Source organism: Biomphalaria glabrata, chromosome 1, assembly GCF_947242115.1.
Source record: "Biomphalaria glabrata chromosome 1, xgBioGlab47.1, whole genome shotgun sequence".
NCBI lineage: Eukaryota > Metazoa > Mollusca > Gastropoda > Planorbidae > Biomphalaria > Biomphalaria glabrata.
The window spans coordinates 53,446,003-53,469,255 of record NC_074711.1 but is presented as its reverse complement, the minus strand read 5'-3'; the positions used below and the strand labels follow the sequence as shown (position 1 = coordinate 53,469,255).

The following is a 23,253-nucleotide window of genomic DNA, read 5'->3' as shown; positions in this document are numbered from 1 at the left end:
CAGGACCAGGTGGAGCCCTTTAAGCTTGCAATTATAGTAGACGAATATCAGCAGGCTAGAAAGGGAGGAGCTGCTGTGTGGGCGACATCGTTCCGACCACAGCTACTGCCCAGGCTTTAACTCTTTCTCTCCGTTATTATTTAACACTTTCTGATGGAATCAACGTTGGTATCGTCAGTTAAGAAAGAAGAAGTTAATCTCATTTCTATGAGATGATGTATATAATCGCTTCTCCACTGAAGGAAGCCTTAGAGCTAGGTATACGAATATACTTATATATTTTGCTTTCTGTTATACTTGACTATGTACTATCCAGTTGCGATAATAGTCTTAGCGGATTTTTTTTTCCTTAGACAGACAAAGCCCACTCAGTCATGAATAAAACACAGAAGCAAAAATAGAAATAAGAATATTCCACACTTGAGTTAATATACGTTTGAATCCCACTGTTAATTTCAATGAAACATTTGTTGAGTCAATCTAGTAGTTCAATGAAACATTTGTTGAGCCACTCTAGCAGTTCAATGAAACATTTGTTGAGCCACTCTAGTAGTTCAATGAAACATTTGTTGAGCCAATCTAGTAGTTCAATGAAACATTTGTTGAGCCAATCTAGTAGTTCAATGAAACATTTGTTGAGCCAATCTAGTAGTTCAATGAAACATTTGTTGAGTCAATCTAGTAGTTCAATGAAACATTTGTTGAGCCAATCTAGCAGTTCAATGAAACAATTGTTGAGCCACTCTAGCAGTTCAATGAAACATTTGTTGAGCCAATCTAGTAGTTCAATGAAACATTTGTTGAGCCACTCTAGCAGTTCAATGAAACATTTGTTGAGCCACTCTAGCAGTTCAATGAAACATTTGTTGAGCCAATCTAGTAGTTCAATGAAACATTTGTTGAGTCAATCTAGCAGTTCAATGAAACATTTGTTGAGCCACTCTAGCAGTTCAATGAAACATTTGTTGAGCCAATCTAGTAGTTCAATGAAACATTTGTTGAGTCAATCTAGTAGTTCAATGAAACATTTGTTGAGTCAATCTAGTAGTTCAATGAAACATTTGTTGAGTCAATCTAGTAGTTCAATGAAACATTTCTTGAGCCAATCTAGCAGTTCAGTGAAACATTTGTAGAGTCAATCTAGTAGTTCAATGAAACATTTGTTGAGCCAATCTAGTAGTTCAATGAAACATTTGTTGAGTCAATCTAGTAGTTCAATGAAACATTTGTTGAGTCAATCTAGTAGTTCAATGAAACATTTGTTGAGTCAATCTAGTAGTTCAATGAAACATTTCTTGAGCCAATCTAGCAGTTCAATGATTTGTTGAGTCAATCTAGTAGTTCAATGAAACATTTGTTGAGCCAATCTAGAAGTTCAATGAAACATTTGTTGAGCCAATCTAGCAGTTCAATGAAACATTTGTTGAGCCAATCTAGCAGTTCAATGAAACATTTGTTGAGCCAATCTAGCAGTTCAATGAAACATTTGTTGAGTCAATCTAGTAGTTCAATGAAACATTTGTTGAGCCAATCTAGTAGTTCAACAGTTCAATGAAACTTTTGTTGAGCCAATCTAGTAGTTCAACAGTTCAATGAAACATTTGTTGAGTCAATCGAGTAGTTCAATGAAACATTTGTTGAGCCATTCTAGTAGTTCAACAGTTCAATGAAACATTTGTTGAGTCAATCTAGTAGTTCAATGAAACATTTGTTGAGCCAATCTAGTAGTTCAATGAAACATTTGTTGAGCCAATCTAGTAGTTCAACAGTTCAATGAAACATTTGTTGAGCCAATCTAGTAGTTCAATGAAACATTTGTTGAGCCATTCTAGTAGTTCAACAGTTCAATGAAACATTTGTTGAGTCAATCTAGTAGTTCAATGAAACATTTGTTGAGCCAATCTAGTAGTTCAATGAAACATTTGTTGAGCCAATCTAACAGTTCAATGAAACATTTGTTGAGCCAATCTAACAGTTCAATGAAACATTTGTTGAGCCAATCTAGTAGTTCAATGAAACATTTGTTGAGCCAATCTAACAGTTCAATGAAACATTTGTTGAGCCAATCTAGTAGTTCAACAGTTCAATGAAACATTTGTTGAGCCAATCTAGTAGTTCAATGAAACATTTGTTGAGCCAATCTAACAGTTCAATGAAACATTTGTTGAGCCAATCTAGTAGTTCAACAGTTCAATGAAACATTTGTTGAGCCAATCTAGCAGTTCAATGAAACATTTGTTGAGCCACTCTAGTAGTTCAATAAAACATTTGTTGAGCCAATCTAGTAGTTCAATGAAACATTTGTTGAGCCAATCTAGTAGTTCAATGAAACATTTGTTGAGCCAATCTAGTAGTTCAATGAAACATTTGTTGAGCCAATCTAGTAGTTCAATGAAACATTTGTTGAGCCAATCTAGTAGTTCAATGAAACATTTGTTGAGCCACTCTAGCAGTTCAATGAAACATTTGTTGAGCCACTGTAGTAGTTCAATGAAACATTTGTTGAGCCACTTTAGCAGTTCAATGAAACATTTGTTGAGCCAATCTAGTAGTTCAATGAAACATTTGTTGAGCCACTCTAGTAGTTCAATGAAACATTTGTTGAGCCACTCTAGCAGTTCAATGAAACATTTGTTGAGCCACTCTAGCAGTTCAATGAAACATTTGTTGAGCCAATCTAGCAGTTCAATGAAACATTTGTTGAGCCACTCTAGTAGTTCAATGAAACATTTGTTGAGCCACTCTAGCAGTTCAATGAAACATTTGTTGAGTCAATCTAGTAGTTCAATGAAACATTTGTTGAGCCACTCTAGTAGTTCAATGAAACATTTGTTGAGCCACTCTAGTAGTTCAATAAAACATTTGTTGAGCCAATCTAGTAGTTCAATGAAACATTTGTTGAGCCACTCTAGTAGTTCAATGAAACATTTGTTGAACCACTCTAGTAGTTCAATGAAACATTTGTTGAGCCACTCTAGTAGTTCAATGAAACATTTGTTGAGCCAATCTAGTAGTTCAATGAAACATTTGTTGAGTCAATCTAGCAGTTCAATGAAACATTTGTTGAGCCACTCTAGTAGTTCAATAAAACATTTGTTGAGCCACTCTAGTAGTTCAATGAAACATTTGTTGAGCCAATCTAGTAGTTCAATGAAACATTTGTTGAGCCACTCTAGTAGTTCAATAAAACATTTGTTGAGCCAATCTAGTAGTTCAATGAAACATTTGTTGAGCCAATCTAGTAGTTCAATGAAACATTTGTTGAGCCAATCTAGTAGTTCAATGAAACATTTGTTGAGCCAATCTAGCAGTTCAATAAAACATTTGTTGAGCCACTCTAGTAGTTCAATGAAACATTTGTTGAGCCACTCTAGTAGTTCAATGAAACATTTGTTGAGCCACTCTAGTAGTTCAATGAAACATTTGTTGAGCCACTCTAGTAGTTCAATGAAACATTTGTTGAGCCACTCTAGTAGTTCAATGAAACATTTGTTGAGCCAATCTATAAATTGATTATGCGGTAAGCATTTTTCAGGCGATTGGAGTGTGGGCGTGAATGTCAAAACTAAGTTTCAATTTAAGGTCACTGCGCAGTACCCACTGGGTAATGGCAATAGCATACATATTAATTTAATATTTATTAAAATTATATCTCATGTGTATGAAAGTATACTTTGTGCGTATTTGTGTTTCGAGGTTGTTTATTATCTCAGTACGTGTGAGTGGAAAAGTTCATATACCACAGAGTAGAAAATAATTTTAAAAAAATGTGTTAGTCTGTCATGTACTGAGTTCTCTCCCCCTAGTCGACTATTACTTCCAAGGAGATAGCCAGGGGCGAGAACCACAGCGGGATACATCTTTCGTTACATAGTTCACTAATTGGTTTTAGTTGAAGATATTTGTGTTGCCTCCCCTCTGGGCTACACTCAGGAGTCACGCTAGTCCCAGATGACATTTCGGAAAAATATGGAACATTCTCGAACACCGCCCAGTGACAGATTTCAGCAAAACTTAATCATTAGACTTTTAGTTAAGTTCACCGTATGGCCAGTATTTAATGACTGGTCTACAAAAATATTTTAGTTTATTATTGTCTAATGAGACTCACTCTCGTGTGATCATTGGACAACCAGTGAGAGACATTGAACGAGGGCGTATTTAATGACATTTTGTCACGCGACAAAATATTTATTTATGGAGAAAAAGAGGTTGATCAAAATAAAACACTAGACATGAAATCAATGTATCTTATATATGGGTATAGATAGAGTTACCATTAGGGTTTGAAATAGAGATAGATAGATAGATAGATAGATAGATAGATTGATAGATAGATAGATAGATTGATAGATAGATATATAGATAGATTGATAGCGATAGATAGATAGATAGATAGATTGATAGATAGATAGATAGATAGATGTTATAATTAATTGTCCCTAAAGTGTTTAAAGACAGCTCTGGATTCTCTCCCCTACCTCATATCAGGAATCACGTCTGTGATCATCAGGAAAGAACATCATTGGAACAGTTTGGTCATTTTATTTCCCCTGGTTCACAGTTTGGTCATTTTATTTCCCCTGGTTCACAGTTTGGTCATTCTATTTCCCCTGGTTCACAGTTTGGTCATTCTATTTCCCCTGGTTGACAGTTTGGTCATTCTATTTCCCCTGGTTCACAGTTTGGTCATTCTATTTCCCCTGGTTCACAGTTTGGTCATTCTATTTCCCCTGGTTCACAGTTTGGTCATTCTATTTCCCCTGGTTCACAGTTTGGTCATTCTATTTCCCCTGGTTCACAGTTTGGTCATTCTATTTCCCCTGGTTCACAGTTTGGTCATTCTATTTCCCCTGGTTCACAGTTTGGTCATTCTATTTCCCCTGGTTCACAGTTTGGTCATTCTATTTCCCCTGGTTCACAGTTTGGTCATTCTATTTCCCCTGGTTCACAGTTTGGTCATTCTATTTCCCCTGGTTCACAGTTTGGTCATTCTATTTCCCCTGGTTCACAGTTTGGTCATTCTATTTCCCCTGGTTCACAGTTTGGTCATTCTATTTCCCCTGGTTCACAGTTTGGTCATTCTATTTCCCCTGGTTCACAGTTTGGTCATTCTATTTCCCCTGGTTCACAGTTCGAAGTTCTAGACGATTCTATTTCCCCTGGTTCACAGTTCGAAGTTCTAGACGATTCTATTTCCCCTGGTTCACAGTTCGAAGTTCTAGACGATTCTATTTCCCCTGGTTCACAGTTCGAAGTTCTAAACGATTCTATTTTCCCTGGTTCACAGTTCGAAGTTCTAGACGATTCTATTTCCCCTGGTTCACAGTTTGGTCACTCTATTTCCCCTGGTTCACAGTTTGAAGTTCTAGACGATTCTATTTTCTCTGTTTCACAGTTCGAAGTTCTAGACCAAATCTACTTCTCGTGTAAGAAAGTGAACAATTCTATAAACAAATCTATTTTCCCAAGCACTTTTGTTCAAGGCATCGATACATACACACTTAAAGCAATTATTGATTGCCAATACAAGCAAGAGACCACAATAGATCAATATAACAATTTCTGGCGTCTATTCCGTCATTACTAGTACCGAGTAGCAGCAGACGTAGGCAATGAAAGCACAGTAAAGAAATCAAAGTTTGACATTTAGACAAAAAAAAATGAAAGTAAAAGTTTTTGTCCAGTAATGAGTGCACCAGATCCACATTGCCAAGAAGTAATGTTCAAAGTATTAGTCTTGAAAGACATTCGTTCGTCTCTCGTCTGTGTAGATTACATCGATTTCAGCTTTCCATACTTCTGAGGTTTTCATCCATCTATACACAGGGGCAACAATGCCGTAACACGCAGAGACATTGCTCAGGAAAAGTCTTGAGATTTATTGTAATATTAATGTATGTGTTTGTGTGTGTGTTTGTGTGTTGTTAAGAGGTATGTTTGTATGTTAATGTAGGTATCTATGTGTTTGTAAAAGTTATGTTTGTATGTGAGTGTGTGTTGTGTAAAAATAAGTTTTAAATGACTTTTTATTTTCAATGCTCTAAAGTCTTTTATTCTTACTTCCTGTAAATACAAAAACAAAAACTGCACAAATGAATGTCTTTTAATGGTTTTAAAGCGACTGGACACCACGATGACCTGATCACTAGTGTACAAAAAAAAACGCAAACAAAAACTCAATGGCCATATTACAAGGTCTCAGGGGCTCGCAAAAACTTTCCTTCAGGGAACAGTACCAGGAAAAGAAGAAGAGGTAGACTGAGAAAGCGATGTGAAGACAACATAAAAGAATGGACGGGCCTGTCATTGAAAGAGGTTCTATCCAAGGCTAAAGACAGAGATAAATGGAGAAAGACGGTCGACGAATCTTATGTGGTGCCCCAACAGACTATGGAGTGGATGGAAGTTGAGATGGTGAAATAAAGCTAACACTTTTATTCAATCCTCTGTTGGTTTTCTTGCACCTGTCTGGCCGTCCGTCTCAAATACTACAAGCACTATTCGCGAAATCCAATCTCAATAATCTGTAGCTTTCTAAAACTAGATGCAAAGGATACCTCAAATGTTCGAACACTAAGCTCTTTTGTTTAAACATTAAATGTGTAAGCCGTTTATATACATATCAAATCAATAATGTATTCCCTTAGAAGTGGAGAGTTCCATCTAAGGGGGATAACGTTTAGATAGCTGTAGATTCTGGTGTATCCGGTGTGCAGACAATAGATAATGTTGTACAATCTCATTTCTAAGCGCGTTCGCTTGTAGCAAAAACTAAATTTGATTTTTAGTTAGCAGCAGAATCTTTTTTATTAAAGCGTCCTTGACCTTGTTTAAGTATGCCTTAGTAGTTCAAAACTCTCCCGTCCTACTTTTTATCAGGTAATTTTCTTTTTCTTTAGGTTCCATTTCATCCCCACCATATTTCTTCATATTGCTTTCCGTCTACTTCAATTGTTACTGTGATTTATCTCTCAAAGAATAAACATCGGATCCTAAAAATGCCTATGTCAACTGGATTAATGAGAAGATGGTCTGCTGATCGTGAACTTGACGACATTCAGAAATGTGTGTTTCTAGACGTGTATGTTCTTTCTGCTTCCCGGTTCTGGTAGGTTGTTATTTTGAAATTTGATGTTTAGACATAGCTTTTATTTTCAAATCATTAAATACCACATTACCACATTTATAACGTTAATAAATGAGTTATAATGCTAAACCTGCAAATCGTTTTTAGTATGGCAATTTCTTCTAGATGTATAGAAAACATACTGAGGGTTATTTTAGTGAAAAAAAAAATAGAAAATAAAAAATCGTCTTCTACGAAGTTAAAAACAAAACCTATTTACTACACTTGCCAGATAATCCTCGCGTTTTAAACCTAAATTGAGAGTTTAAATAATTATACTTGAAAATGACCATTAAAAGAAAAAAAAATAGCTTGCATTTAAGTTCCCCCGTAGTTAAAGATCGTTATTGTGTTTTATGTCTGAACATATTTACTGTCACCTTTTGATCTTAAAGTTAAACAAATAGTTAGAATACCATTTCTATATAGTCTTTAATGCGATGGAAATAGATGCATCTCTCCTGAAAGGAAACCTTTGAAAAATTAGTATGATACGTAATATAATATATATATAAACTATTCTTGAAACCACTACGACCAAGGTTGTTTATGTTGTTCAATATCTATATGGCTAATACTGTCTATTTTTCCATGATGTTTGAATTTGTGTTTTTTTATATTATTACTGTGAGTCTAAGTACACAGGTAAATTAAAACTTGTTTTTTTTTCAATATTAGTTTTTGTAAATAATACATTTATTGATTAGGTTTTACATCAGACAACGCAGAGAGGTAAAAGGTAAAAAAAAATAAATAAAAAGAATAATGGAGAAAAAGTAACGGAGGAAAACGAAAGTTTAAAAAAAATAAGAGAAGAGAAAGAGTTTGGGAGGCTAACAAAAGACAGCAATAATGGGGGGGGGGGGGCAGAGAGAGCGTGAGGTGGAGAGAGTGAGAGAGAGAGAGAGAGAGACTGAAAAATAAAAATAGAATTCATAAGAATTATAAAATAGAGAAAAAGAAAGTGAATTGAAACAATGATTTAGTGCACAAAACTTGATCAGCTATGAGCAGCAGACATACCTTTTGTTAGATCTATGATTAAACGAGAATGAGATTGTTACAAAGTAGAGAGAGAGGTAGAGAGAGAGAGAGAGAGAGAGAGAGGGAAACAAGACAGCTCTAAAGAACTGAGAGTGTACATGACAGACGGCAAGGTTTCATTAAAATTGCCTTCAGCTGTCAACTCTGTATTGACCGCCTCACATTGGATTAACACAGTTTTGTCCACCTCTACTGACCGGTCGATGGAAATGTTCATCGATCTGAAATCTATCTGGATCTATAGGTGTATACATTGATTGATACTCGTAACCTTAGTCCTACGAGAGAACATTTTCTTAGGAACATGTTTGTGAAAACAAACAACAACCAACAAACTAGTAATATATTTAAAAAAATAAAATAAATCTCTACTTTGTGTTCAAATAATATAAAAATCATGAGTCTCTTATTTCCATGGGGGCATACACATCAAGACGATATAATGATACTCAGTAATGTGAAAAGTACTTTCTACCACGAGTTCCTAGATCATTAATGTAAAAAGTTGTGTTTAAATGAATGTGTTAATTCAAAAAAATGATCTTCTTGAAATGATAATAAAATGTGTTCGATCAAATAATGAAACGTTGACAAAGTAAATGATTCCAATTTATTTTTTTTTTTACTATCACGAAAAAGTTGTTTTAGTTGTAGGAATGGTTTTAAAAAACAACTATCAAGACTTAAGAGCTGACGACTATTATGACTTAAGAGCTGATGACTATTATGACTTAAGAGCTGACGACTATTATGACTTAAGAGCTGACGACTATTATGACTTAAGAACTGACGACTATTATGACTTAAGAGCTGACGACTATTATGACTTAAAAGCTGACGACTATTATGACTTAAGAACTGACGACTATTATGACTTAAGAGCTGACGACTATTATGACTTAAGAGCTGACGACTATTATGACTTAAGAGCTGACGACTATTATGACTTAAGAGCTGACGACTATTATGACTTAAGAGCTGACGACTATTATGACTTAAGAGCTGACGACTATTATGACTTAAGAGCTGACGACTATTATGACTTAAGAGCTGACGACTATTATGACTTAAGAGCTGACGACTATTATGACTTAAGAGCTGACGACTATTATGACTTAAGAGCTGACGACTATTATGACTTAAGAGCTGACGACTATTATGACTTAAGAACTGACGACTATTATGACTTAAGAGCTGACGACTATTATGACTTAAGAGCTGACGACTATTATGACTTAAGAGCTGACGACTATTATGACTTAAGAACTGACGACTATTATGACTTAAGAGCTGACGACTATTATGACTTAAGAGCTGACGACTATTATGACTTAAGAACTGACGACTATTATGACTTAAGAGCTGACGACTATTATGACTTAAGAACTGACGACTATTATGACTTAAGAGCTGACGACTATTATGACTTAAGAGCTGACGACTATTATGACTTAAGAACTGACGACTATTATGACTTAAGAGCTGACGACTATTATGACTTAAGAGCTGTAGAGTATGAGACAATCCTCAAAGTTTCCTAGAGAAATAAAAAAGTCTTAGCAACATCGAATTTTATTTTAATTATTTGAGCATCACATCTCAAGCTTTGACTCATCCTCTTTCACTAACAGGATCCAAGACTCGAAACGAATGTCATTGCAGCCTTATTGACACTGACCACCTTGGAGTTTTCTTACAATATGTCAGGCCAGCGGCAGAATCGACGTCTGATAAATGCCAAGAATAAAAGACTTGAAAATATCTCTTGTCGCTACTTTTTCGATTGATATCACAAAAGGTAACTGTGTCATTGTTTTGGCTTCTATGGACGTTTGGAGTGTCAATGTTTCATATTTTATTCTTTACTCATTATTATTTGCTTTTAAAGTTTGAAAATAGGGATACTGTACACAATCTACTACGGTACTTCGGTACTACGGTACTACGGTACTACGGTACTATTGCTGGTCGTTCTTATAATTCAATACAAAGAAGTTCTGGTAGCTTAAAACCACAGACCTATATATTATATTTAGACTGGGCGCACCAATCACTTAACACTACACACAATTTCCTGAAACAGGGGGGAACTGTTTTGTCATAAGAAGTCAAGGGTTGTGTTTGTTTCAAACCTAACCTATATAATATATACTATGCATGATATAAATTATGCTAAGACTATAATACCGTGCAATTTTACAGATGGAAGGGCAATGTCTTTAAAGATTAATTTACTATTTTGCAAACTAGATATAGACCTAGTAAGATCTATTAAAATTTACAATCTAAAATCATAAGATGAATAAAATGACAGGTTTGAGATATTTAGATGTAGGATTGTAATACGGCGACGTTGTGTATCTCTATCGAAACGTAAAGCAAACCAACTTAAGAACATAGATTGACGTGAATATATTGTTCTGTGATTAAAGTCACTTTTATTTCAAAATTCACGAAATGGGATTGCATTCTTTCTAAACTCTGAAAGCTATAGTATAGATCATTACAAAAGAGTCATTATTAGGATTTATATGGCGAGTTCCATAAAGTTTTTAAAACCTAACGACCTGAAACAAAATTAGGTTGTGTTTCTAGAATGGATATAAGTATGTGTTTGAAGCTCACTGTCTTCTCTACTAATAACACTCTGACAAGGGGGGGGGGGTTGTTAGGTCTATGTGGTAGAATGAAATCAAGTAGTTCCGGTAGAAATCGTGTGTACCAAAGAGTTGCAGTCGTATCGTAGTTAATATATGCTAATACCACATATTTATGTTAAACTTTTGGCCTCTTCATTATAGAGGAACGTCGATTTTTAAAGCGGAAATCATGAGCTGATATTTAATATCTGGCACTGCAGGGTCGAGATTGCCTAAAGGGAAACAAAACTCACATGTTATTTCCATAATTATATCAATTAAGATATTTATATATATCTGGCGGGTCTTCAGCAGTACCGACATTTGATAAGCAACAAAAAATATCATTGTTATTATTTTTGTTGTATTTATTATTGAAAGAAAATATTTTAAAAGTTTCAGAAATGTTTTATGATGTACTGTTTTGTATATTTACGATTAAACCTTTCTCCATTGATTCTGTCCTGTATGTTGTTATCTGTTAAAGGTTTTGTTGGCATGCCAAAGAATATTAATAAGAATAATTAACGAAAAGAACGTTACAACAGCACTATCAACTAAAACGATTAAGTTCGGTACATTGTGTAACAGCCTAAAACGAATTCAAATAACCGGACATGAAAGAAACCAATGCGCCAATCAATAAAAGGCCCGCGATAAAATCAAGAGCAATCTTTGCTTCAAAAGTAAATCTAATTTTAGAATAGTATGTCATTCTCAGAGACGTTTCATTGCAATACAAAGAGTTTCAAAAGTCACAGTCAGGGAAAGACGATCACGAGTCCAAGATATGTGACGTAGTGACCTAGTTTCTCTAGACCACAAACTTTTGGTAGGAGTGGGCCAAAAGCTTTGATGAAAAAAATTGTCGGGCCATAATATTAAACAAAAAATATAATGAAATTTGTATTAGATCTAAAGCTATCGAAATTGAGCAAATTTAGTGAATGAATTGAAGCTGCGAATGTTTTTATAGCTGATGAAATCGGGAAGTAGTTTTTCTTAAAGTGTCAAATGCGTTGTTTATCGATAATCTGTTTCTGCCACAGTGTTTTTTTTCTAGACTGATCATAAATATATGAAGATGCAAACAATGCACAATTTTTGTGATCGAACTATTACATTTGGAAAACTGGAATTTGACATTATATTGGAATATTTAGAAATAATTTTGGATTATTAGATTGTAGGTGAGGTTTCAACACTAAAAGACATTTTGAAATTTATTATTTTTTTCAACAGTGTTTTTAAATCTTTTAAATTGGCCATCCTATGCCTGTCTTTCTTTACAACATTCAGTGAATTTAAACTCATGTAATGTGACACATCGTTTGAATTTGTACATATAAAAAAAAGGTTTTTTGTTAGAAACCTTTAAGGGGGTACCGTCGAGCAACTGATTAGCGAGTCTTTTCATTTGAAACTCTGTGACAAGCCATTAGTTCTTTGTTTAGTTTCCAAACTCTCTTGCCTTCATGTAGTAAAGCCCATCAGAGTATTCAGATTGCAGAGGATAAAATAACTTTTGTAATAGTCCATAAGCCCACGAGAGCAAATAGTATTTAGAAGATTTACTAGTACTACCTGACTATATGCTTTATACGGGAATCTGACTATATGTTCTTAAAGGAAACCTGGCTACATGCTCTATACGGGAACCTGGCTATATGCTTTATACGGGAATCTGGCTGTATGCTTTAAACAGACACCTGACTACATGCTTTATACGGAAACTGACTACATACTTTATAAGGGAATCTGGATATATAATTTATACGGGAATCTGACTATATACTTTATACGGGAATCTGATTATATGGTTTGTACGGGAACCGGACTATATACTTTATACGGGACTCTGATTATATGCTCTATACTGGAACTTGACTATATACTTTATACGGGAATCTGACTTTATATTGTTGATAAGAGTCATATATAAATTATGTTTTAAAAAAGGACGTTTGTTCAAGTTCTACAATTAAACTCAGGCTTGGCCAACATCGGTTGAGTTGTACTTGCAGTTTCAAGCTACATTTATCCATTCTTTTTCACACAAACCAATCATCGACAAACGGAATGTAGCTATATCCTTTATACTAGAATAGAGCTATATGCATTCTAAGTGAACTGGGTTAGTTTCTTTTTTTCCAAGAGATTTAGATTTCGTTTTGCCCTTCCGGTTGATTGACCTTTAATGACCTCTGACTCTTGGGGTCCCCTCTCCCAGCTTTTAGTCCTCCTCCTTCCATTCTCCGCCTATTAATTCCACTATGACAACGCCCTTGGATGTGTATATCCACAGTCTGTCTGAGATTAGTACTTCATATCGACCTAAGGGAGAGGACTGGTGTGTGCTGCCCCACTCCACGCAATAGATGATGGCCCTTCCAGTGAAACGAAACCAAACTAGAAATAGTTCAATAAATATTTGGCTATTCAGTTTTGCTGCCACTCCTGCAATTTTTCTTTTTTACTCACTCGGACCATTTCCTTTTATCGTACTCTTCTCTCTCACACACACACAGGCGCGCGCACACACAGGATAGATTGACATTGACATCTCAATTCAGGCATTGTCCTTGCTGACATCTGATCACTTGTTATTGATCGTCATAGCACCGCCTATTCTAGCCCAGTTGTTTTGTTGTTTTTTTTTACCCGCCATTTTAATGTCTTTCTTTTTACAAAACGTTTTTCTTTCTATCATCTGAGTGTTAGCATGTGGGTATTTGTGTATGTGTGTATATGTGTGTGTTTTCGTCCATTCTTGTATTATTATTACTGAAGCTCAACTATTCAATCATAATTCAATCAACTTGACTTTTCTTTCTCTCCAAAGCGAAAGTTTGTTTTTTCTTGGTTTTAATTTTAATTGTATTTTTTTTGATTCAAGGTTTAATAATTTTTGCATCCCTCGAAAAGGGAAATTCTCTACAGTGGAACATCGAGATACGAGCTGCTCAACATACGAGAGATTCGAGATACGAGCTGCTCAACATACGAGTAATTCGAGATACGAGCTGCTCAACATACGAGTAATTCGAGATACGAGCCTATTTATTGTACCTAAAAAAACATGATTTAATAAAAAAATTTTTTTAATTAGTCTATTAATTATTTTGTTTTGTATCGAATAAGATACTACTTATTGAGAGATGTTGATGTATGTATGGAGTTATTCCACTTATTACGCTTTATACAACTTTTTCTCCCACTTCTAGGATCAATTAGAAATTATTCAGAGAGATGATGACAAGAAATGAATCAAGGAAAAAAATAACCAATTAGGTAATCAATTAGTGTCAAAGGATTTGTATTATATAAAAGTGGAGCTTACTTCTACACTGTTGAGATATATGGCGGTGTTATTAAGGTTCTTCCTTAAAAAAAAATTAGTTATATTTAAAAGTATTTTTTATTGATGTCATGTTGAGGTGTTGGAATGTACACTGAGGTGTTGGAATGTACACTGAGGTGTTGGAATGTACACTGAGGTGTTGGAATGTACACTCAGGTGGAAAGTGTTATGTATTTAACATGTACACAATATTCATTGCCTTTGTATTAAAAAAGTTAACCAGGAGAGTTGCGGGTCTTGCATGCGCTCTGGACTGTCGCCAACTCCGAGCCATCCCCCAACCGTCCTGCAAAATGTTTTTTTTTTGGACATGCGTGGAGAGGGCTCTGGGGCTCACAAACACAACTCAGCCATTAAAATATACACATTGCAATAGATCAGCCTTTTTGTTTCGAGGGCCGCATTAAAAAACTAATTGGGAATGGCGGGCCGCATATATATATATATATATATATATATATATATATATATATATATATATATATATATAACTTAGAAAGATACTCTAGCTAACTGTGTAGAATGTCTTTTAGGTCATATTTACACATATATTCACGTTTCTTTCTATTTTTCCACACTCCGCGTTGAAAAATTACAACAAGAGTTATCAATTTTTGAAATCAATTTTATGATTTTTTTTAAATTGCTGTTGTCTTTTTATATCACAATATCCCCACAAATATACAGTTGTACTTAATGTGCAGTATTTTACTTTTTACACTCGTGCATAATATTCCGGAACTGTATTTCTAGTTGTTACCTCTGTGACTGCTATCAAATTACAGTCAGTCAACATTGACCAGTGATTATACTTGTTTAGTTTCAAAAAAAGAATAAAAAATTAAAAATTCTCGATCACTGAATGAGACAATATATGTTCCGGAAGTTAAATGTCGGGTCGAGCGAAACCTGCCCTTTGGAGCATCACCAGAGAATGCTGACCATGTCCTTCAATGGTGCATACTAAATCAAGAGACCCGAACAAGACTCTGGCCCCAAAACCCTCCAAAGACTATTCGGAGAACTTCCTGATCTGGAAACCACTGCGCGGTTCATCTCAGATATAAGATTCTGATCTGAAACCTCCAATATGTAAAATGAGAACAAAGAAGAAGAAGAACAGATGTATGTGTACACAAATAGTGTGAACAACAGCAATGTTTTTAAGTGTAGAAATACATCTTCTGGCACACATAGGACTCCGGTGGAAGTACTGACTGGAACTTCTCTTTGCTTGGAGTTATGTCCTATGATGCTATATCAGCTTCTGCGCTAAACGGTGAGCTCATGGTATTGAAAACTGTTTCTTGACGTCTTAAAATTTGCTTTTATAAATTGTACAATTAACGAATCTTAATAAGTGTTGTACTTTTAATCGTTTCACTAGAAATAGTTTCACCTTTCAGCAAAGGAAAATAACAAAAACTATTTTCTTTTGCTTACTTGTAGAAATGGGAAAGTCTTGTTTGAAAATATTAACATGCATTTACATTTCATATGTAAACAATCAGTTGCAATCAGTATTGTAAAACACATGAAATCTGTCTTCCACTCCTCATTAGAAATATTGGTAACAAAGCCACAGTCAATGTCCTTCATGTAACATAGCAATTTCTTCCTTGAGATTTTAACTTATTCTCATTTGCCTTGCCCCTGCTAAAATGGCGGATACATTGAATTTTTTTGTTCATAAATCGGAACTACCTGTTACAAACATTCCTAGCTCTAGTAACTTTGATTACTATGACGTTATAGCAAACTATTGTTGAAATTTTATGCAACTTTGTGCAAACTCTCTATGGTTGGGATATTTAAATAAAAACACATACAAAAAATTTTTTCTTAGTCAAAGATTGAGCTCCATCAGTTGTTGCACTTGCCATCTTGTTCCAAGCCTACCCAACACTCAGACATTGTGTCTTGAATTGAGTGTATTGATGTATAGCCAATAAGCATCATCTTCGTTTACTTAAAACTTTTTATAATGAGACAGTTTCAATAATTTATATAGATATTATTTTTAATATTTGCATTTTTATATGTATGTACTGTTGGAAGACCTGATTTCTGTAGGTGTCGGAGGGCCGCATAAAACACCTCGGCGGGCCGTAATTTGGAGAGATAGCTGTGAATTAAGTGAACCAGGACCCAACGACTTCAACGCTACGCCAAACAATGATATTGGACTAGTTGGATAGATCATGTAATCATTCAGAGTCCCATAATGAATCTCTATGATTGTTTGTGTTTACTAGTCCTACACTTCGCCACACCGCCACACAGATGTCAACAGTCACATGAACCCCACACCCATCACACATACCGCCACACAGATGTCAACAGTCACATGAACCCCACACCCATCACACATACCGCCACACAGATGTCAACAGTCACATGAACCCCACACCCATCACACATACCGCAACACAGAGGTCAACAGTCACATGAACCCCACACCCATCACACATACCGCCACACATTTTTACAACCAATCATTGACGCAAACAGGAATCCACTAAACTTAGACAAACAAAAGAGATGCTGAACTAACAAAGCACTACAACATAAAACAGAGAGCGTACACAATCTTGAGTGAAAGGTAGCATTGAAGTTGTAAACGTTAATATCAACCATTGTTTCACCATTTTCTCTCATGATAAATTTGGTCCCTAGTTCTCACCTTATAGAAGTGATGTCTATGCACCAGTCATTGACACAACACTTAGTTTACATTTGTTTTTTTTTTACCCAGATAAACATAAAACAGTAGCCATTAAAAAACAAAACTTCACAATTTTACATTGCAATTAACGCAGCTGAAACCAGACTCGAAATAGCGACCATCGCATCATCTGACTGCATCTGACCATTGCATCATCTGACTGCATCTGACCATCGCATCATCTGACTGCATCTGACCATTGCATCATCTGACTGCATCTGACCATCGCATCATCTGACTGCATCTGACCATCGCATCATCTGACTGCATCTGACCATCGCATCATCTGACTGCATCTGACCATCGCATCATCTGACTGCATCTGGAAAGTTTTGGCAGGGCCCCTAAAGCGCCATTCAACTTCCTTTCAAAATCATGTTCTAAATGTTTTATGTTAGCATAAGTCTCAGTTCGGGTCTCCAGGACACGACGTGTCAACACAGTCTGGCAGGAAATGATCTTCCGAGGAAGGAATGCTGGGACAGAGAGTGAGAGAGAGAGAGAAAAAAAAGGAGGGGCGCTTATAATCTCAGCGTTCTCTCGAAAGGAAATGGGAGACAGCATGTGACAGAAGCCATGATGGCAGGGTTTCTAAAAGAAAAGAAATTTGTACACTCTCAAGTCGTAGTGGACAAAAGATAATTTTATGCAAATCTTTTATTTCTCTTTTCTCGTTCTCTCTCTCATTTTGTGTGTGTTTGTCGGTGTGAGTGTGTTTGTCTGTGTATGTGTGTGTGTGTGAATGAAAGAGAGAAAGAGGCAGAGAGCAACAAAACTTTCATAGACTGTGAGAATTACAAAGAAATAGAGAGAGAGACAATAGTGACTGTATGAGAGAGAGAGAGAGATACAGAAAGAGAAAAAGTAAGAGAGAAAGACAGAGAGAAAGAGAGAGACCGAGAGAAAGACAGAGAGAGAGAGAGAGAGAGAGAGAGAGTGAGAGAAAAAGCGACAAAAAAGAGAATGATTATTGATTGGTACTGAGCTACATAAGAGATTAAACAGATTTAAAGAAGTACAATTGTAATGCAGTCCCGATAATCCGAACTTCGGTAATCCGAAAGTCCGCTTTATCCGAAACCGAAATATAGATATAGTAACAAAGCAACTAAGAAAGTAAAAGGGAATAAGTGGATTATGTACTATAAAATAACAGTTCGTTTCAAAGATAAACAGTGTGATGATATTCACCAGAACGATGTTTTATGTATTAGTTTTAATAAGTTTGTTACTTTTTTTGTGTGTGGAAGAGATGAAGACCTCTCTTTTAATCAAACATAGTTCATATAAATGCTTGGAAATGTCTAGAAATAGTTCCAGGTAGGGTATGTTCATATTATTCAGTGATTTGTGATAAATGGCATGTCCGCAACAGTAGGAAACTTGTATTTGAAACTATGAGACAGTAATGTAGAAAAGTCATTGGACTTGTGTAGAAGAAACACGTACTTCATACACAGACTTGGTTTCAGAAATATAAAATAAAACAAACCTGTACTTATCACTATATACTGTACCAGCTTATGGAAATTACATGTTGTATTTCAGAATTATGTTTATTTTAGTTATAATTTTGCTTAATCCGAAATATTCGTTAATCCAAAAATGGGTCCCGGCCCCCATCGTTTAGGACTATCGGGACTCTACTCTACTTAGACCTATTTCTTCCTCCGGGGAAATAATGCTTTTTTATATTAAGCTCAGTATTTTTCTTCAGCTAAATCTTCCAATAACATTTCATATGTTAAAAAATTCATGACACCATTAGCTGCAGGGCACTTTAGTCTTTTCCTAGCTAATGTTAAAAAAAAATAATAATAATGATTGAATGGCTTTGCTCTAGGCAATGTTTTAACTTCAGGTCATTACGTTATTACGTAGAGTAAGGTTAGGGTTGAAGGTAAGTCTTACGGTTGGGGCAAGTTCTTGCGACTAAACACAGACCCGGTTTTAGTGATGGGCAAGTGTGAGACAGGAAAAGTTTAAGAGAGCCTCGCGATTCATTTTAAACTTATGCTATAGCTTGTCCTATTTGGGGTACCTGGCACAGAGCTCTTCAATGTCCTTTGCTTTGCAGATCCTAAAGGGCCTTGTTAATAGGGCTCTGATTCTAACTTGTTCAGGGCCTCAACATTCTAGAGTCTAAACCTGAGACACACTTAACAAACATATCTATTATTATCAAGCGAATCGGGTATAACAAATATATTAACGTTGATCATTAATCTATTCAAGTCTTACCAAAATATCAAAACACCATAGAAAATGCATTGAGACTACTTGATGTTGAAAGACCAACTGAAATAGATTATGCTATTTACAAATATCTTGTAAAGCAGTCAGTAATTATATTTTTTTTTACATAAATGAATTAGCTGCCCAGGTAGAGGTTACCGTGCGTGACCCGGCGACTCCTGTGACTAAGGTCAGCTTGTTCCTGGAATGTGCGCATGTAAACAAGACGGTACGTACACGGTTTGAGATATGGTTATGTGCTCTTCCAGAATGGGCTCGCTTTGTTACTGCAATCTTCCGGAAACTATTGGGGACCTTATAAAGGCCAGAGACAGAATGTGCAAGTTCAGTCGACACAGTTAAAGTGAGATGCTCCGTACAGTTCAGAGTCGGAAGGGTTGAGTATCACTCAAAACTGATGAGTACAGTTGAGTGCAGAGAAGTACATTGAAGTGCTGACACTGCAGAGAAGTACACTGAAGTGTAGAGAAGTACAGTGAAGTGCAGTTATTGAACAATTTTCTACCTTACTTTTGTACTGCGACAAATCGGTAGATTTTTAACAGTAAAAAAAAAGTTATATGAAACTGAAATTGGAGTAGTCAAGCTCTTGACATTGATTTTATTTATGTGTCTACCAATACATTAAACCGTAACCAGAGAAATACATAACAATATGTTGTAAGTCAGTACAATGTCTGAGAAAACCTAATGTGCATACATTTTGTTATGTCTCTAGAATGTTCTAAAACTTTCCCTGTAAAAGTAAAGTTTCCTCCCCTTTCAGCTAATTCGGATCTATGAGAAAGACGATGTAAAGGTCATCTGTTTCTGTGGCCCAATGTTAACATGGGTGTCATGTGGCCAGCACAACGGCCGACCGTCTTTTCTTTTCAGGTACCCATTAGAGCTGGGTGGACTCAGAGGCGCCCAAGGATCCCAAAATTTAAAATACTAGTCTTCACCAGGATTCAAATACGGGACGCCCGGTTCAGAAGCCAATCGCTTTATCGCTCAGCCACAGCGCCTCCGAAAATGTGCCTATTCGTTTACATTATCCTTGATAATACTGAAACCTCGAGAGTTGATTTGTTAATGCCATTCTAAAAGGAAAAAAAACAACATCTCGACAACAATATTAATACCACACACACACACACAAATAAGAACCCACTAACTCTAACGCTGCTATTAGATTGTCTGGCGGTGGTGTGTTTGTTGATCAAAAGGTTAAAAAATACATGAACTAATCAGAAGTAATTATTTCTTTATACCAGATACTGGCTTAATTAACACTATGCTACTAAAATAATAGGTTTCGCGACAGAACCAATATGTAAATCTATTGTTGGTTTTATTTCTGGTGTAAATACCGCTACATGGAACGTATGTAAAAAAAAATAGACCAGCGATTCAGGAGTAAATCTATAATGGTTTCCCTCGAGGACAGTGGCGCATGCGCAATGAAATGGATGGCCTTAATGCTACGTAATAACGTCGGGTTATAATACAAGGGATTCTTTCATAAGTTGTTGTTTTTTTAGACGTAGTTCGTTTCTGTAATGGCGATGTGATGTCAAATGTTTCTGTAATGGCGATGTGATGTCAAATGTTTCTGTAATGGCGATGTGATGTCAAATGTTTCTGTAATGGCGATGTGATGTCAAATGTTTCTGTAATGGCGATGTGATGTCAAATGTTTCTGTAATGGCGATGTGATGTCAAATGTTTCTGTAATGGCGATGTGATGTCAAATGTTTCTGTGATGGCGATGTGATGTCAAATGTTTCTGTAATGGCGATGTGATGTCAAATGTTTCTGTAATGGCGATGTGATGTCAAATGTTTCTGTGATGGCGATGTGATGTCAAATGTTTCTGTAATGGCGATGTGATGTCAAATGTTTCTGTAATGGCGATGTGATGTCAAATGTTTCTGTAATGGCGATGTGATGTCAAATGTTTCTGTAATGGCGATGTGATGTCAAATGTTTCTGTAATGGCGATGTGATGTCAAATGTTTCTGTAATGGCGATGTGATGTCAAATGTTTCTGTAATGGCGATGTGATGTCAAATGTTTCTGTAATGGCGATGTGATGTCAAATGTTTCTGTAATGGCGATGTGATGTCAAATGTTTCTGTAATGGCGATGTGATGTCAAATGTTTCTGTAATGGCGATGTGATGTCAAATGTTTCTGTAATGGCGATGTGATGTCAAATGTTTGTGTGATGTTTACTAAACGAGAACGAATAGCCGTTCACGTTTTTGATGAAGATTTTCTATCAATGTGTGACTCAATCAGTGGCTAGCTCAATCAGTGATTAATTCAATCAGTAGCTGAATCAATGCTCTACTTCTAGGTCGGATTATGGGTTCTGTAAACAAGTTCACTCTGAATATCAATTAAATGCAATTAACTTGGATCTGGTCAAGAAACTACACATATTAATCATTACTTTTATTCTTCACCTTCTTAATATGTTTATTTGTTTGTTTCGATACAGCCATAAACCTTTCATATCAATGCAAACAGATGAACAATGTTCGAGGTTGTTTTTTTTCTTTCTTTAAGGACATATTCGAAAGTTTCAATATGATAATTGTTTCCGCCTGCGTCTTAAATTCTGTTTTAACCTTACTGGTTTGACCCGAACGAGTGCATTGAAATACGTTTAACACTAACTCAGGAGAAGTCAAACAGATTACCTTTGCTAATAGTCGGATGAGCTCTACTGCTGACTTTTCAAGACTCTTTTATATGACCAACAATAAAGCGCTTTTAAAGCCATTACACCATTTCCTATGACCTCATTTGGTACTGCTCATCCAGAATATTGAATGTTCTTCCCTTTTTATAGTCTTAATTTTGTGTTAAATGTTACGGAGGGTGGGGGGAAAACTAAAAAACTGAATAAAAGAAAAGTCTTATTTATATTTTTAAAGTATTTAAAATACATTGTCATTCCTTCTGCGACTGTTTCAATCAATCAAAAATTGATTGTTGTAATATTGTATATACTCTGATTGTTGTAATAATGTAAATACTCTAATTGTTGTAATAATGTAAATACTCTAATTGTTGTAATAATGTAAATACTCTAATTGTTGTAATAATGTAAATACTCTAATTGTTGTAATAATGTAAATACTCTAATTGTTGTAATAATGTATATACTCTAATAGTTGTAATAATGTAAATTCTCTAATAGTTGTAATAATGTAAATTCTCTAATAGTTGTAATAATGTAAATACTCTAATTGTTGTAATAATGTAAATACTCTAATAGTTGTAATAATGTATTTACTCTAATTGTTGTAATAATGTATATACTCTGATTGTTGTAATAATGTATATACTCTAATTGTAGTATTTTGTTTTTCTGTGGATTTATTTTTTCATAAAACGAATATGATAATAATAATAATGATAATGTCTACTATTCTGAAGTTTACGGACGATGGCAGTGTTTCACCTGACTACGTAAACCCACATTTTGTTTTTGCATCTTGTGCAGACCAATCGGTTGTCCACTGGGGGGGGGGGGATCTGTTTAAGTTTACTTTAAAGAATTCTGCGCATGTATTCAACAAGGGTGTCCAATGTGTGCCCCGCGGCTTGGATATTTTGACCAAAACACAAATACAAAAGATGGATATCCCGATGAGAATTTTATATTGTTGTTTTTCTTGAACGTTTACTAGAACGGATTGTGGTGTGTATTTCTTTTAACTTGTTTTGCAGAATTTTTATAAATTATCTGTATCAGGCAACCCATTTCATTCTCTAATAGCACAAGGAAAGAAGGAGTATTAGTACAAATTTGTCCTAGCATTTGGAAAGAGGAATGTACCTTTATCTTTGGGCCTTTCTGCATATTTTGTTAGGTGTTTTAGTATTTGAAGATTATGGTTTAGTGTTTTATGTATAGTTGCTATTGCTTTTTAATGTTCCGGTTTCTTAATGGTTTTTTTTTTTTGTTGAGTTGATGGGTCCCTAACAAAGGATGCTTATTCTATTATTGGCTTAACCAAGGTTAAATAACATTTTAGTTTCATGTTCTTATTTAATTTGTGGAGATTTCTTTTAACAAACCCTAATGCCTTCTTTGATTTTTTAAT

At 35.3% G+C, this 23,253-nt stretch overlaps 2 protein-coding genes across 2 annotated transcripts in view; one reads left to right on the top strand and one right to left on the bottom strand.

The window, feature by feature from the left end:
• Positions 1-23,253, bottom strand: part of LOC106075784 (uncharacterized) — a 54,708-nt gene that overhangs the window by 25,130 nt on the left and 6,325 nt on the right. The gene's annotated exons all lie outside the window — the stretch shown is intronic.
• Positions 8,830-9,714, top strand: LOC106074671 (uncharacterized). The gene has a single exon (XM_013235491.2). It carries the CDS (start codon positions 8,830-8,832, stop codon positions 9,712-9,714), a length of 885 nt encoding a protein of 294 aa, XP_013090945.2.

Coding starts and splice junctions, on each gene's coding strand:
- LOC106074671 (XM_013235491.2), top strand. CDS start 8,830: ATGGTTTTAAAAAACAACTATCAAGACTTAAGAGCTGACGACTATTAT.